Source organism: Capsella rubella, unplaced genomic scaffold, assembly GCF_000375325.1.
Source record: "Capsella rubella cultivar Monte Gargano unplaced genomic scaffold, Caprub1_0 scaffold_3, whole genome shotgun sequence".
In the NCBI taxonomy this organism is placed as follows: Eukaryota; Viridiplantae; Streptophyta; class Magnoliopsida; order Brassicales; family Brassicaceae; genus Capsella; species Capsella rubella.
In genome coordinates this window covers 1,394,178-1,409,598 of record NW_006238921.1, presented here as the reverse complement: position 1 = coordinate 1,409,598, position 15,421 = coordinate 1,394,178, and the positions used below count along the sequence as shown (strand labels likewise).

Sequence of the window (15,421 nt, the reverse complement as noted above, 5' to 3'; positions counted from 1 at the left end):
CGTCAGCTTAATCCGACGGCTACTGATTTCATACGATCCGACGGTGAATAGATAAAGTAAAAAACTCTCTATCGAAAAGGAAAAACAAAAGAGCTCTGGCTGAGATTTACCAAAACCAAAAAAGGAATCCCCTTTTTTTCCCTTCTATGAGTATGAGACTGATCCCTATAAATAAGACGAGTTCCATCAGCAACGAACACACACAATTCTTTTCTCTACTTTGTTTCTTTTTTCTTTTTCCTGAGTTTGCTTTGATCCACAATCTTAATTTGCTGTTTGGAAAGACACTATGGCAAGCATTCGTGAAACGGTAGAGAGGGCAACACAGCAAGCCAATCAAACAATAGCCGTTGCTCAACGTCAATTGAAGAAACTGGAAGACGCTTTGAATTCGATTGAAGAGGCCTCGAATTGGAGCGATCGTGAATTAGACAGCTACCGTCCAAGGATGCATTGTTTAGCCAAGCTTCAACAGCTACCGTCGAAGGATGAATGTCTAGCTGAAATCGCCACTTTGAAGAACCAAATCGCTGACTTGGAGTTGAAGAAAGAAGCTGTCAAAACTGCTCAAGCTGACTTCCAAACCGGTATGGAGGCTAACCAGTATGTATCAGTTTCACAATCAACTGCCGATCACCTTGAAACCGGTATGGTATATAATTCCGAATCTATGTTTTCATGTTAGAATCCCAATAGCAAAAAAAAATTTCCAACTTTGCAATAGTTCGTTGCCATGGCAGATAACGAAATTCTCACCGTTTTGAGAAACCAGACGATCCATCAATCTCTTGAGGCTGCAAGGCAAGCCGCTCAAATACAGAACAATCTTCCGGAGGAGTTTAAGACCGTTCAAGAAGCCTTATATGTGCGAGGTACGACTTTAGAGACGAAGGAATGGCTACGGAGACAGAGAAGGAAAGAGCTGGAAAAGAAGGTTCTAACCATACATGAAACTGAAAACATGGTGACAGAGATTGCAAAAAGTCAGCAACGCAAGACAACTTTGACTAAAGAACTGGAGGATGCTGAGCAGCTATCAAAAACCTCTCAGGAGCAGTACCAGATAGATAAACTTGAACTCATAGAGATAAAGAAGCAAGTTGAGGAACAAGCGATTGAGTTGGAATCGATGTTGGAACTGTTAGCATCTACTAAGCGAAAAGTGGACAGGAAACAAAATAGAATCGACTCCCTTACCAACAATTTCAGATGGATAGATGATAAAATCGTCGACAAAGAGGCCACGCAAAGGGAGGTTGATGAAACCTATGCAAAAAGTCAACTCTACCTCGCCCAGATAAAGAGGGATCTGTATTACAAGAAGCAGGAATTAACACAAATACAGTTAGATATGAACGCCAACATCATCGAGCTCCGCGAAGCCAGCAAGTCAATCGCCTCTGCTTCTACAAGATTCTGATTAAAGAATTATGATTTCATATTTCTGTTGCATTTTTATTATTATTTCGTTTTTGCTCTGCTTTACATTACTTGAGCTACACATTTTATCCTCGATAACCCTAGCTGTTTTAAATTCTTTTGTGCAACAGAAAAAACTGTTCAGTACCCTAGATCCGTTACGCTGCGTTTTGCACAATACATGGGTGTGCTCAAGAAGCTTGTGCAAGGCCAAACTCTGACTAGACACTTTAACCAACATCTGTGTGAATCAGAGATTCACTCTTCAAATACATAAATATTTAAGCTAACTTCAATCACTTGGCATTCATTTAAAACAAGAAGCAGCTACGATTTGTTACCTTAGCAGCAATCAATAGATTCTCTGGCTTTATATCTCTGTGTATTAGGTGCTTTCCATGGCAAAAGATGAGTGCTCTTGCCAATGACGCAACATACTGCAAAATTGTAATGTCAACACAACACTTTTACTATTTGGACATTATTCATAAATCCCTTAAATCTAATAACTAAAATATTAGTTACATATAATTAACTAGTTTGCCAACACACCCTAAAAACAATTTAAAGCACTGTCAACAAAGCTTTGGGAGGTTTTGTTTAAATTTTGATATCCATGTTCGGTACACTACAGGAAAACCAGTCCATAAGACACAGGCGACTAGACCGGGCTTCCTTCTTATGGCCTTTCAAACTCCGAAAGATTTGGGACTTAATTAGGTTTAGAATCTTTCGCCTCTACAAGGTCACAGATACTCTGTTAAGGTGGTAGCTAGAGGACGGACTGTGGTATGTTTACTCTCCTCTTTGTTTCGCTAAATTTATGTTTTTTATATTCTTATGAATGTCTCCTCTGTAAGTTCTTACTCTAGGGTTTCAATTCCTCACCATTATTTTTTGTTATATAATTCATTCTTCATTTGTTGAGTTCTGGTATGTGTCTTTAATTTGGAGACGTCGTTCATACTCTAATTATCGATTGGTGTGAAATTAGTTACGACTAGAATAAGTGTTGAGAGAGTCTTGTTTAAATCTGTTGGGGGGTTTTATATTAATTGCTCTCTGCTTTAGTTTCAGTTCCTTGTCTCTGAAGAAACGTTTAGCGCTAAGTATAGTTCTGCTTACTCTGAGTCTTAGGATCCTTTAGCTAGGTCAATATTGCATAATATCATTGCAGGCACTATGAGTAATTGGTCCCTCTACTGATCTGTCTTTCCGAGACTTTAAGCTCACTGGGAAGGTTTTGACTTAAAGTAGATTCACTACAATGGATTCGAATGCAAACTGGGGTCGTCAGAATATTGTTGAGACTCAATACATGTTTTGGACGCGTTGCGTGAACTGTGGCCATGGGCATAAATACTCCAGAGAATGTATGAACAGAGTCATGCGCTGTTCCGTTTGCCAGAAGTCTTACGTTGCGTGCAACATAGGGGATGAAACTAGTAGCTCAACAAAAAAGAGGGGAAGAAGTGTTGAGGAATTCAAAAATGTTGTTTCTGAGGTTGATGGCTTTGATGCTGCTGGGACCAAAAGAGACAAGAGGCCGGTAAAGCACAAGGCAGAGGATCATTACACTCAGCTCCATAAACGGATGGATGAATTGGAAAAGGAGCGTATAGATGTGTACACGCTTAAGCAACACGAGGGATGCATTATGCATGATATTAAAAAGGAAATGGAGAACCCAACGCATGTGGTTAAGCCTGAGTCCAGTGACATCATGAAGGTCCAAGAGTTGGCAGTTGTATGGATAGAGAAGATAAGAAGTACAAGTCTCATGACGATATCTAGCGAGGTGATGGACTTTCTGCATTTCATTGGTGCGTATAGGTTGCAGATCAGTTCATCAATCATCAGTCAAGAAGAGACTGCTCGGCTTGCCTCCTATATTGCTCATTTCAAACATGCTCCAACAATAATTCAATCGCTTGGTCTCAACCATTTTGTCCCAGGTGATTGATTGATCACTACTTCTTTTGTATATCCATCACAATCTCACATCATATAATTGAAAAGGCTATGCATGCAGGGCTTTATATATATGTTTTTTTTATATATATCTTATTATATGCAGAGTATGTTGAGAAGCTGATCAGTATACGCATTTATATTGCCGCAGTCCGGCTTATATGTTTCTTTAAGCTCAAAGGCTTCTCTCCTTTACATCTCTTGGGGAAAGAGATCACCAATTTAAGAAGCCAATCCAAGGTTAATATATAACAACACACACACTTGGCTTGTTAAATTAGTTATCTGATATATAATTATGTCACTCTTGGTTATTGTCATGTGTACTAATTGAGGAAATATCATCTCTCTGTTGATTATATTTCTTTAGGCTGAAGTCAAAGATGGTTGGAGACTGAGACAGACACTTGAACTTATGGCAGAGTATAAGCTCGAAGTCGATATTCCAGGAGACCTTCTTGTCAAATTCATGGGTCTTTAGACTCCTACATCTTATTAAAGGCTAGTAGGAACCGACTAAACGACAACATTGGAGGAGGAGACCTTGTGATGTTTCTCATAGATTTGTTACAACTTCGACTTTTTGCAATAACATTTTGTTTTAATAAAAACTTATATATTTTATAGATAAATTTAGTTAAAGGTTTTTTAATTCCTTTTTTATTAATATTTCAATGTTTGGCATTTTAAAAAACGAAAATTTTGCTTATTCTTATTTATTTATAAAAAAGAATTGTGAGTAAGAGAAGTAAATACATAAAAGAAGTGTTGGAAAAAAGAGCTTGAAGCAGCAGCGCATCTAGTCGTCCGTCTCTTGCCCATGCTCTCTGTAATAATCGCAACGGCTAAAACAGCAACGTCAGCATAATCCAACGGCTGTTGTTCATTTAATCTAACGATCATTAATTTTTTTTTTTTGCTCTTTCTTTCTTTACTCAATCTCCCTCCATTTATCTGTCGTCATCTTCTTCGTCCCTCTTACTCTCACTGCAGAACAAAAAAAAAAACTCAGACTTTTTGCACACTAAGAGAACAAGCTTAGGTGAACACTGTTGATTCTCGCTAACACCTGCGTTTATCTCTTCAAACTCTTTGTTTTCCCTCTGTATTATTTTTTTACCCCACCTTGATTCAGTGAAAGTTAGGGTTTTTGTTGTTGTTCTGATCGTTTCATGGGTAACTTGCTGTTTTTAGTTATCTGACTTCAGTATGAGCTTGTCGTTTTGTATTATACGCAAGGATTTTTCGTTACTTAGGGTAGGGTTTTTCTCCATCTTAGCTTTGGGTTTCCTCTGTTCGTCCTCTCGGAACTACTAAAAAAAGCTTTCATCTTTTTATCTGTGTGGTCGATTTGGCAACAATGTGCACATTTTCTGGAGATTTCTTTTGCTTAGATCTAAGATTCTCTCCTTTCCTGCATTTTCCATTCATTTGATTTCCTGGTTTTTTTCTTGCTATAAATCTCATCTCCTTTTGTTCTTCTTTTTCCTTTTCCTATCAGGTTTGCAGATTTTGAAGACTGAAATTTCAGAAAGTCTTCATCTTTTCGACGGGGTGGTTGTGTGGAGGTTGTTCGCTGTTGGCCGTTCTTGTTTTGCTCTCTCTGCTATGGAGAAGACTCGTTATGAAGAACTCACCGAGTCAAAGAGACAGAATCTCCGCAAAACAGTGGAAAAACTCAAGGTTGATGCGTCTGAAATTATAGCCTACTCTCGTCAATTGAAGGGTTTACGTAAGCATTTTGACACTGCTGAAGCCAATATTAACAAGAGGTCTCGAGAACTAGAGTTCAAGGAGAAGCAGCTGCAAACTCTGAGCTTAGAACTTGAAAAAAAGACTCAAACTTTTGAGGCAGAAAAGTCTAAAGCTGGTGATTTGAAGAAGTTGGTGGAAGAGTACTCTGAAGAACTAAGGTCAAAGAGGAATCAACTGAGTGAGAAACTGAACTCATCGGCAAGGATTCAGAGAGAGCTTGAGTTAAGGAGTGAACAGCTGGAACAGGTCAAGTCTGAGCGTGTGAGGCTTTGCAATGAGGCCCTCAAGGTGGAAGAACGTAATAGGGTAGTGAAAGAAGAAACAGCTAGTAAGACGGAAGATTTGTCTCTGATTCTTGACAAGATTGAAGAATCTAACAAACAGCTTGCGACAGCAGATGAGCAACTAGAGTCGCAACAGAGACGGCTTGTCACTCGGTCAATGGAGCTAGTTTCTACTGAGAAACTTTTGGGATGTTTGAAGGAATCCATCAAACTTTCCAATTGTGACCTTCAGCTGAAAGAAAATAAGATACAGTCACTAAACAGTTTGATAAAGGATTGTAGTAAAACGATCGACAGGAAATCCCAAGAATTGGATGAAAACCAAAAGCTGATTGAGCAGCAGATCAATGAACTTGGTGTCTTGCAGAATCAGCATGATACTATCAAGAAGTTAATCCAAGTACTATCTGAAGAGCTTCTTGCTAAGGAGAAGAAACACGAGGAAATTTTGGAGACTATTTGCAGAAGCAACTCTGAAATGGAAGTAAGGTCAATAGAGATTAAAGCAGCAGAGGCCGAAGCAACTGATTTGAATGTAAGGGCTGAAAGGTTTAGGCAAGAGGTCAAAGGTAAAGAAAAGGAACTAAATCTGCTTAAAAATCAGATAGAGTCAGAGGAGAAGAAACTCATTCAGCTTACAAGAGAAATAGAAGAGGAGACAGATAGGAAGAACAGAGATTTGACACTGATTCTTGACAAGATTGAAGAATCTGGTAAACAGCTTGCAACGGTAGATGCGCAACTAGAGTCACGACAGAAGCTGCTTAAGATTCGGTCATTGGAGTTATTTTCTGCGAAGAAGAAGTTGGGATATGTGAGAAAATCCATCAAGGTTTCCCTTTCTGACATTAAGCTTAAAGGAAGGAGGATATATTCATTAAACAACAAGATATCAGTTTGTCGTAAAGCAGTTGACTCGAGATCTGAAGAATTGAAGGAAATCATAAAACTGATTGAGCAACGAACCAATGAGCTTGTTCTCTTGCGTAATCAGCGTGAATCTATCTGTCAGTTAATCCAGGGACAATCTGAAGAGCTTGTTGTTAAAGACATGGAGTTGGAATGTGTTGCAGAATCGAGCAACCACTGCAAGTTTGACATTGAGGTCAATGAAAAGAGGGTCCAAGCATTAAACAATCTGATAACGATCTCAGCCGAGCAGCTTGACATGAAATCTAAAGAACTTGGGGAAATTCAAAGAGAACTTGATGTGAAGAAGAAACGGCTGAGAGATATGAGCACTGTTCTTGTTAAGCAGGAGAAGCAGCCAACTGCAGCAGAAACTGAAACGGTTAATGAAGATGCTCTCGTGCATCATGACTTCCCAGCTTCTCTTTCGCGCAATGAAGTTTCCAGTCTTCTTAGAGCTTTACCTAATCCTGCAGAATTTGTTCTGGGAGAAGTGCAGGAGCTTCATAATGTAGATTTGGGTTTACAAGACACATTGCTTGAGATTTTGGTTCTTTTATTTGAGGAGCTCACAAAAATTCAACGATCAGATGATCCTCAACTGCAGGAAAAAGCCACACAAGTGGCAACTTTTTGGAAAGGGAAGATATCTATGGATGCTCCAAAATCATCTCTCGAGGCCCTCGCCTTTCTTCTGTTCATTGTGGTATATGGATTAAGGAAATTGATCAATGACGAAGAAGCTGCTTTACTTGCTTCGTCTATTGCTCATTATGAACAGGCTCCAAGACTCTTCAAGTGTCTTAGTCTCAACACTGAAATCCGAAGTTAGTTTTGTAGCCATCAGATCTTCAGAAACATTTTTCTATGCATTTTCCGATACATATAAGGCGTATAAACTATGAACTGAAATAAACTCTTTATCTTTTGCAGAGTTTGTTAAGGAGCTCATCAAGAAAAACCAATATATTCCTGCAGTCCGGCTTATATGTCTGTTTAAGCTTAATGGAGAGTTCATACCCTCAGATCTCCTAAGGAAAGAGATCATCAATCTAAGATGGTCTGCCCTGGACAATAGACCAACTAAATCCTCCCAGGTTTAACTCTTTTGTTGACTTCCCTGATCTTTGTAATTGTTTAATTACTTACTTATTTAGAGATAATGAGACTATATATGTTTTGGTTCTTCCTTTAGGCTAAAGAAAAAGATGCTGGAAGATTAAGAGCTATACTAGAACTTGTGGCAGATTATAAGCTTGAAATCAATCTCCCAGGAGACCTCATCGCCAAGCTCATGATTCAAAGAGAAAACTCAGTCCCTCAACTTCGTTGCTGTCTGGAGCATGGCACGTCCTCATCAAATCCACAAGCTAATTCTCCTAATCCGGCTTCTGCTCAAACTACCAAGTGTGAATCTTCAGGTGCCTAAACCTGAGGTTAAACCCTAGATGAACTAAGATCCTAATGTTTCTATATGTCTTAAGGCTAAGTAATAACCGAAAAGCAAGCGTGTATAGCTCGTGCTGATGGTAATGTTAGGTCTTAAGGCTAAGTTTCTCTGGTTTAATCTGCACTGCACAGAGAACCATTTTGTTTCCATCGTAGGTACTGCTTAAATCCAGCTAAAGGATTGACTTGTGCACCGAGAGTTGTTCAAGCTTGTTCTATGGACCAAATTAAAATATTAGCTTTTTGTTTAGTAAAGGTTTTATCTAAATGTTATTTGCGATGTTTATGAATTATGATAGCTTGATAGAGAAGTGATTAGTGCTTGCCACTCTAATCAAGAAACACTACTACTGAGTACTACACTAGGATAACCTTATTAAATCAGCTTCACCATTGGTTTACGTGATTTCAAACAGATTTAAATGACAATCATGATTCTGTCACCAAAATTATAACTTCTGTTACTACTGTATAGTCAAAATTCTAAAATACTTGTATACTAGTGTTTTGATATTTTATGATAAGTACATGAATGTTATGACATGTCGGAAAAAGACGTGTTGGACTTTAGACTTTATAAAGAAGAAAAGCCCAATGAGTACCTCACTCTTCAGAAGAAGCCCGTTAAGTAGGCTTTCACATGGGGAATCTCAGTCTCAGGCGAGCCGGCAACAACAATCTCAGGTAGAATCAATGGCAGAGCAGAGGGAAAGACGATAAATAGCAAAACCCTAGGCTCAGTCGAACGCTTGTGTTGTACGGAACCACCAAGAAGTTTCCCTTTTCTCTCCATTAATCTTCTTCTTCTTTTTCAAACTTGTCTAGCTCTTCATTTTCCTGCTACAGTAAGGTAATTTCTTAGCCTACTCTAGGGTCTTTTTGTTCACCTTTGTGTTTTTCTTAGTCTTTTTCGGAACTTGAACAAAAGGTGCTTTCTTTTAAGGTCTCTGTGGTGGATTATGTTTACAATGTTGTATGCTGTATCTCGGACACTAGGAGTTCTGATTCCTGCTATATTTTTTTCGTTTTGAGTTGTGTTTCAATATTGTCTGTTTTGTTTTGTTCTGACATTGATTGGTTTGCAGGAGGGAAACTATGGTTGAAGATGACTTGGGGATTGCTGGTTTGGGGAGAAGACAGAATATCCGAAAATCTATGGAGAAACTCAAAGACGATGCTTCGGGAGTAATAATATGCGTCCGTCAATTGAAAGGTTTACTCAACCATTTTGGCATGGTTGAAGCCAACGTTGAGAAGAGGTCCCAGGAGCTAGACATTAAGGAGAAGGAGCTGCAAATTTTGAGCTCAGAGCTTGAGAAAAAGAGTCAAACTTTTGAGGCAGAAAAGTCCAACGCTGGTGATTTGAAGAAATTAGCGGAAGAGTGTACACAAGAACTGAGGTTAAAGAGGAATGAACTGACTGTAAAGCTGGAGTCATTGGTCAGGATTCACAGTGAGCTTGAGTCAAAGAATAAACAATTGGGACAGGTTATGGCTGAGCTAAAGAGGCGTTGTAATGAGGCTCGTAGTGTTCAAGAGCGTAAGAGAGAAATGGAAGCAGAAACAGAAAGAAAGAAGAAAGAGTTGAAGCTGATTGTTAACCAGATCGAAGAATCTGGAAAACTGCTTGAGAAGAGGTCGAGGGAAGTAGAGTTGAAGGAGAAAGACATTGAAGAGAAAGGGAAAGAACTTGATTTGGTCAAGAGTCAAGTCAAATCATGGGAAAAGAAACTCATTCAGCTTAAGAAATTGGCCGATAATGATTGTACAACCGAATTAAGTCCAAGGAAAGATCAAGCGGGTTCTTTGAACAGCGCTCATGTGGAAGTCGAGCTGAAGACAAAAACCGTGATTGTGAAGCACACTGGTGTAGAGGAGGACAATCTTGGTAAACTTTCTTCTCTTGGTACTTTTGTTCATTATGATAAAAAAAATATAGACAATGTAATATGATTGGTAAATTGGACGTTTCAGGTTTAACATCGGCGCCAGTCAATGTTGGTATGCCATCGGTATCTGATGTTAAGTCCAGGTACGATGAGCCAAAGCATCCCCCAGTGTTGTTCACATACCAGAGGAAAGAAACGCTGAAAGACTCTTGAGGAAACTGAAGAGAAGCTTACACTAGAAAAGGAGAGAGATTACTAATTAAGTGAGCTTCTATTTTGGATTAACTCTAGAAATTAGCAAGTATGAGAGTAACCCTAGTGATAGGACTGGTCTCTTAATTAGGGCCAACAACTAGTAAGTAACAAATAGAGAGTGTTGTTGACTCTTTATTTCGGTTCTTCTCTGTGGTTTTCGAACCTTTGATTGTTTCAACCCAAATATAACGTTATCCTCCTATCTGCGTCATCATGTCGATACCATATGCTCTCTCACATACAGTATAATTGGACAATTGTAAGTACATCAGGATTTTTAATTCAAAAATGTAAAGTTTCTCAGTATATAAAATCAGGAATATAAATCAGGAATTAAAAAAGGAAAATTAACTAAAACTTCGCATGTGCGTAAGAAAAAGCTTGGTGGCACAAACGGGATAATTTGTCATTTTCTTAAGTGTATACTACAGTAGCTAGCTGTAGCTGCTATGTGTAAAGCTTTTTCAATTACCCAGATAAATATTTTTTAGAAGAAAAATAAAATAATTTTCCCTCCTAAGAGTATTTCACTTCCCTCTTCTTCTTTCTTTTTCCTCGATTATGCTCTCTGATTCTATTCAAAGTTAGGGTTCTTAAATTTGTTCTCTAATCGATTCGTGAAATTCGATTTCGTTTCTTCCCCTTCTGCACTGCGAGCTCCTGGGATTTTCTCCGTTATTCATTTCTCTCAGGTTTAGTTTCTTCTCCCTTCTTCGAATTGTTTCCCGTTGCTTGCCTCGTTTTGATCGGAACTTGCGCATGCATTCACATTTGATCACTGCTTTCGATTTGATAAAGATGTATCTGCTGTCTCCGGCGAGTTCGTGTTTGGATCATAAGAGTTTGATTTCCTGCGTTTCTCCCTTTATTTTGTATTTCCAGGAAGACGAATCGTCCGTACGATTTCGTTTCTACTAGTAATTAGTTCTGAGCCATTCTATTAATTGCATTTCCATGTTAAGATTTCAGTGTTACATTTGATTTCGATTACTGTAGTTTTTCATGGTTTTGGGGTTTGCAGGATTATCAATTGAACACAGAAGAGTTAATATCCTCCAAGTCCAGACTCTTTAAGCCTATTGAATTTATTTATGTGACGAAGGATGTGTGCATTGTTCACATATCTCACAGTTCTTGTCTCTCAACTGGTAAGCACTAAGTAAAGTTTTACTTACACTGCTTAGGGCTATGAACTGATAGTTTTATAACAATGTGAGTGCACTGCTTTTTGTTTTTTTTTGTGTGTATTGCAGGGACTATGAGTTATTGGTTCCCTGACTGCGCTGTGTTTCATAGACTTACCTGACTGGGAAGATTTTATTTAGGAGGTTTATTGTTGCAATGGAATGCAATAGAGAAGATGCTACAAAGGCGAAAAAAATAGCAGAGGAAAAGATGGAGGCTGGTGATTTTGTTGAAGCTCATAAATTTGTTACCAAGGCTCAAAGACTCTTCCCCAGTCTCGAACACTTACTGCAGATGAAAACCATATGTGATGTCCATTCTTCTGCAATTAATAAAATCAAAGGGCTTGACAATTGGTATGGTATCCTTCAGGTTCAGCCGTTTGCTGATGCCGACACAATCAAGAAGCAATACAGAAGGCTCGTGCTGCTTCTCCATCCAGACAAAAACAAGTTTCCTGGTTCAGAGGCTGCTTTTAAGTTGGTTGGGGAAGCAAACAGATTGCTTTCTGATCGGATTACACGTTCTAACTATGACGTCAGATACAGATCCCATTCAATTTTAGCTAACAAGCATGCAAACGCAAACTTGGGTCGCCACTGTGCAGCGACAAACAATGCTGCTGAGAATACTGTAAGTGTTTACACATTCTGGACGCGTTGCAGGCACTGTGGCCGTTGGTATAAATACTTGAGAGAATATATGAACACAGTTATGCATTGTTCCAGTTGCCGGAAATCTTATGTTGCTCACAGCATGACGTTTGATGGAGTGCCACCTGGTAGTTCAACTGCTCGTAAAAAAGAATTTCGGTATCAAGGGATGTACAATACATCTCGGCAGAATGTTTCTACTGGAGCAGAATCAAGAAGTTCAGCAGCTGAGATGGATAAGAATGGGACAGTTGGAGAGAAACTCAACAAGAAAAATCAAGAAAATCAGAAAAAAGGTGCTGATGACAGAGAACTCAAGAAAGATGAGAGTTGTACCGAGAATGACACTGAAGGAAGAAGATCCCAGAATGGTGAGACAGGTATGAGAAATTCTGCTGAAATACCTAAAGCTGATGTATTGAAGCCGCAACATGAAGTAAAAGAACCAGATACTACTGCAACAAATTCAATACCTGATTTATCAGCTCCAAAGAAGAATAAAGCAGCCAAAAGGAGGAGAACAGCGGTTGAGGAATCCTCTAAGAGTTTTGAGGTGGATAGCTCTGATGCTGCTGGGGGTAAAACAGATACGAATGAAAATAATAAGAGGAAGTCGTCGAGGAAAAAGTCACAGGATTTTTACGCAAAGGGAGGAAACAGTGGTGATCATCCAAATAAAAAGAGAAATTCAGGTTGTGAATTTGAGTCTGAGTTTAATATGAAGCAAACTGCTAAGGATAAGAAGTCAACTGAACAGGCTGATTCTGGGGTTTCTTCTGCTTCTTCACATGCTAATAAAAGAAAAACCAAGAAAAACGCAAATTCGGGAAATGAAGACACCTTGTCATCCAAAAACAAAGTTAGTGAAGGCTGTGATGGTAATGGAGAAGATGCAGCCTTGTTGAGCAAGATTGATAGAGTAGAAAATGGATACAAAGCTAATGAAAATCCTAATACACTTGATATACCTGATCCGGAGATCGATGTGTTTGGTGTTGAACGGAATACAGAAAAGTTTGCTGTCAATCAAGTGTGGTCTACAACTGATTCTAGAGATGGTATGCCTAGGAAATACGTTCGGGTAGAGAAAGTGTTGAATGCCGAGTTCAAGCTGCAAATTACCTACCTTGAGCCTGTATGTGATAAGAATGATGATAGTATTCCAGTTGCTTGCGGTAAGTTCAAAAATTGGAAAACAGGGGAAGTTGAGAACCGCTCAATCTTTTCAGGTCAAATGCATCACTTGTGTTGCAACGAGATTGTTTCCATCTATCCGAGGAAAGGAGATATATGGGCTATGTTCAGAGAATGGAATGAGGAATGGAACAGTAGTCTAGAAAAGCATAAATTACCATACAAGTATGACTTTGTGGAAATTCTTAGTGATTTTCACAATGTTAACGGTGTTGGAGTGGCCTATCTGGGTAAACTAAAAGGTTCTGTTCCCCTATTTCACTGGGAGGCAAAGGATGGAGTTTGCCAAATTCAATTTACACCGAAAGATATGCTTAGATTTTCTCACAAAGTACCAGCAGTCGTAAGGACCGGAAAAGAGAAAGAGTGTGTTCCAGCTAAATCATATGAACTGGATCCGGCTGCATTACCAAAATATATACTTCAGGCTGATGCAGTTGATATGGAGATGGATAGTAAGATCCTGAAAGTTAAAGCTGACGGCCTTTATCCCGACGCTCCCAAGGTTGGAGCGAAGGTCAAGTCACTTCCAGAGACTGCACCATCCCCAAGGAAACGTCGAAAATCTGATTATGATAAAGGCATATGCAGTAATCTTGAGGAAGTCATACGCAGAATGAACAGAAGCTATGATTTTTCTTCCTGTGGAGTTGATGAAATCAACACACCAAACATGTCCAGAAAGAGTTGTGAGGTCACAGATGTCTTCAAACTTCGGAAATCTCCTCGTCTTCAAACAATTCGAAGCCAACAAGGAGATAAGGAGAAAAGTGATAAACAAGGCAACAGTATGAATAACCAAAAGAAACCTGATAAGGGTCTTGTGACAGATTCTTTGGGAGTTGATGAAAAGAACACACCAAACAAGTCCAAAAAGAATGGTGAGGCCACAGATGTCCTCAAACTTCGAAAATCTTCTCGTCATCAAAAAATTCCAACCCAACAAGAAGATGAGAAGAAAAGTGATAGACAAGGCAACAAAATGAATAGCCCAAAGAAAACTGATAAGGGTTTGGGAGTTGATCAAAAGAACACACCAAACAAGTCCACAAAGAATGGTGAGGCCACAGATGTTTTCAAACTTCGAAAATCTCCTCGTCTTCAGACAATGCCAAACCAACAAGGAGATAACAAGGAAATTGCAAAACGAGGCAACAAGATGAAGACCCCAAAGAAAACTGATAAGTGTCTTGTGACAAATTCTTTGGGAGTCAGAAAATCTCCCAATGGCATTCACAAACCAGCAGAGAGTCCAGAAGGAGAGAGCTCAAAGAAACAAAGACCCAATGGTGAAATTCCGTCTCTGTCCAAGCTGAATGATTTGCCAACTCAGGTGTTCTTTTCCACTTACGAGTTCTCTAATGCAACTCCTGTGTCGGCAAATTGCAAAACACCTCGAAGAAATGTCTATGACTTCAAGAACCTGAGATCTGAAGACAAATTCCGAATTAATCAGATATGGGCTATTTATAGCAATGACAAGGGAATGCCCTCAGAGTATGTGAAGATCAAGACAATTGAAACCAAGCCTAAGTTTGTGTTACGTGGAACACCGACGGAGCTGTATTCGCCATCTATAGTTCCCGTAACCCGCCCTGTGTATTGTGGGGAATTCAAGTTGAAAAAGGGAAGACCCAAAATCTTTCCTCGTGCCAGCTTCTCACATCAGGTCAAACCCTTCGACAGTAGTAACAGGTTCATAATCAAAGTATACCCAAGGAAAGGTGAGATATGGGCTCTATATAAGAACTGTGATAGCACCGAAGAACATGACATTGTAGAAGTGGTGGAAGATAACTGTGATGGGGAGATCGTAAAGGTTGTGGCTTTGATTGCTGAAGGCACTAGTTCTCTATACAAAATTCAGAGGAAAGAAGGGTTGAATGCGGATGTTGTAGTCATTCCAAAGGCAGAAATGAGTAGATTTTCTCATCAGATTCCGGCAGTCAGAACAAGGCTAGTTGAAGGAGGATGCTGGGAACTTGACCCGATAGCAATTCCAAGTCGCACCATAGTCTTTGACTGAGCACAGTTCCAAGTATGCATCCGATTTCTATCTTCAGAGATTGTGTAGATATGGATAATGTCAAGTAGAATCTAATGGTAGCTTTTAAGTTTGGTGATTGTCGAGAAAATGATCAAAATATTGTCTTTGACGATGGCTTATGGATTTGCAGACTCTTTTTATGTTGTTTTTTCTGTGCAGCGGTGAATTATAAAGTTTAGTTTTCAGTTTATCGCAAAATGGTCTCTAAACGCAGCTTTTACAGACATACGTATAAAATTCATACTCCAGCTTTTAGCAGCTACGGTTGGAAATACACAATTTAATTTTTTTTTCTGTTTTAATAGAAGCAAGTCTGCAACATTGAACATGAAATCTTGGTACATACTAGCATACACAATCTTAATCTTTCTATGCCAACTCATGACGAAAAATATTTGCTAAAGCTGAGTA

At 39.1% G+C, this 15,421-nt stretch overlaps 5 protein-coding genes across 7 annotated transcripts; all 5 read left to right on the top strand.

Moving 5' to 3' along the window:
* The first annotated feature begins 84 nt into the window (after positions 1 to 84).
* Positions 85 to 2,064, top strand: LOC111831642 (myosin heavy chain, skeletal muscle-like). The gene is made up of 3 exons (XM_023786644.1): positions 85 to 647; positions 741 to 1,866; positions 2,054 to 2,064. Exons 1-2 carry the CDS (start codon positions 290 to 292, stop codon positions 1,418 to 1,420), a joined length of 1,038 nt encoding a protein of 345 aa, XP_023642412.1. The 5' UTR covers positions 85 to 289; the 3' UTR covers positions 1,421 to 1,866; positions 2,054 to 2,064.
* Positions 2,065 to 2,102: 38 nt separating this feature from the next.
* Positions 2,103 to 3,885, top strand: LOC17893573. Its single transcript, XM_006298117.2, has 4 exons — positions 2,103 to 2,208; positions 2,677 to 3,374; positions 3,497 to 3,630; positions 3,761 to 3,885. Exons 2-4 carry the CDS (start codon positions 2,687 to 2,689, stop codon positions 3,869 to 3,871), a joined length of 933 nt encoding a protein of 310 aa, XP_006298179.1. The 5' UTR covers positions 2,103 to 2,208; positions 2,677 to 2,686; the 3' UTR covers positions 3,872 to 3,885.
* Positions 3,886 to 4,398: 513 nt separating this feature from the next.
* LOC17893708 (coiled-coil domain-containing protein 18) lies at positions 4,399 to 7,170 on the top strand. Its single transcript, XM_023785467.1, has 2 exons — positions 4,399 to 4,432; positions 4,892 to 7,170. The coding sequence occupies exon 2, from the start codon at positions 4,999 to 5,001 to the stop codon at positions 7,168 to 7,170; it is 2,172 nt and encodes a 723-aa protein (XP_023641235.1). The 5' UTR covers positions 4,399 to 4,432; positions 4,892 to 4,998.
* Positions 7,171 to 8,472: 1,302 nt separating this feature from the next.
* LOC17892907 (DNA ligase 1) lies at positions 8,473 to 10,121 on the top strand. Its single transcript, XM_006298195.2, has 3 exons — positions 8,473 to 8,637; positions 8,873 to 9,675; positions 9,762 to 10,121. Exons 2-3 carry the CDS (start codon positions 8,883 to 8,885, stop codon positions 9,887 to 9,889), a joined length of 921 nt encoding a protein of 306 aa, XP_006298257.2. The 5' UTR covers positions 8,473 to 8,637; positions 8,873 to 8,882; the 3' UTR covers positions 9,890 to 10,121.
* Positions 10,122 to 10,461: 340 nt separating this feature from the next.
* On the top strand, positions 10,462 to 15,200 carry LOC17892136. 3 transcript variants are annotated; one of them, XM_006296785.2, is made up of 3 exons: positions 10,462 to 10,623; positions 10,953 to 11,079; positions 11,185 to 15,200. In XM_006296785.2, exon 3 carries the CDS (start codon positions 11,273 to 11,275, stop codon positions 14,987 to 14,989), a length of 3,717 nt encoding a protein of 1,238 aa, XP_006296847.1. In that variant the 5' UTR covers positions 10,462 to 10,623; positions 10,953 to 11,079; positions 11,185 to 11,272; the 3' UTR covers positions 14,990 to 15,200. The 3 variants fall into 3 exon arrangements, with proteins under 3 accessions (XP_006296847.1, XP_023642033.1, XP_023642034.1); XM_023786265.1 differs by having other exon boundaries at positions 10,730 to 11,079; XM_023786266.1 differs by lacking the exon at positions 10,462 to 10,623 and adding an exon at positions 10,643 to 10,848.
* Positions 15,201 to 15,421: the final 221 nt, after the last annotated feature.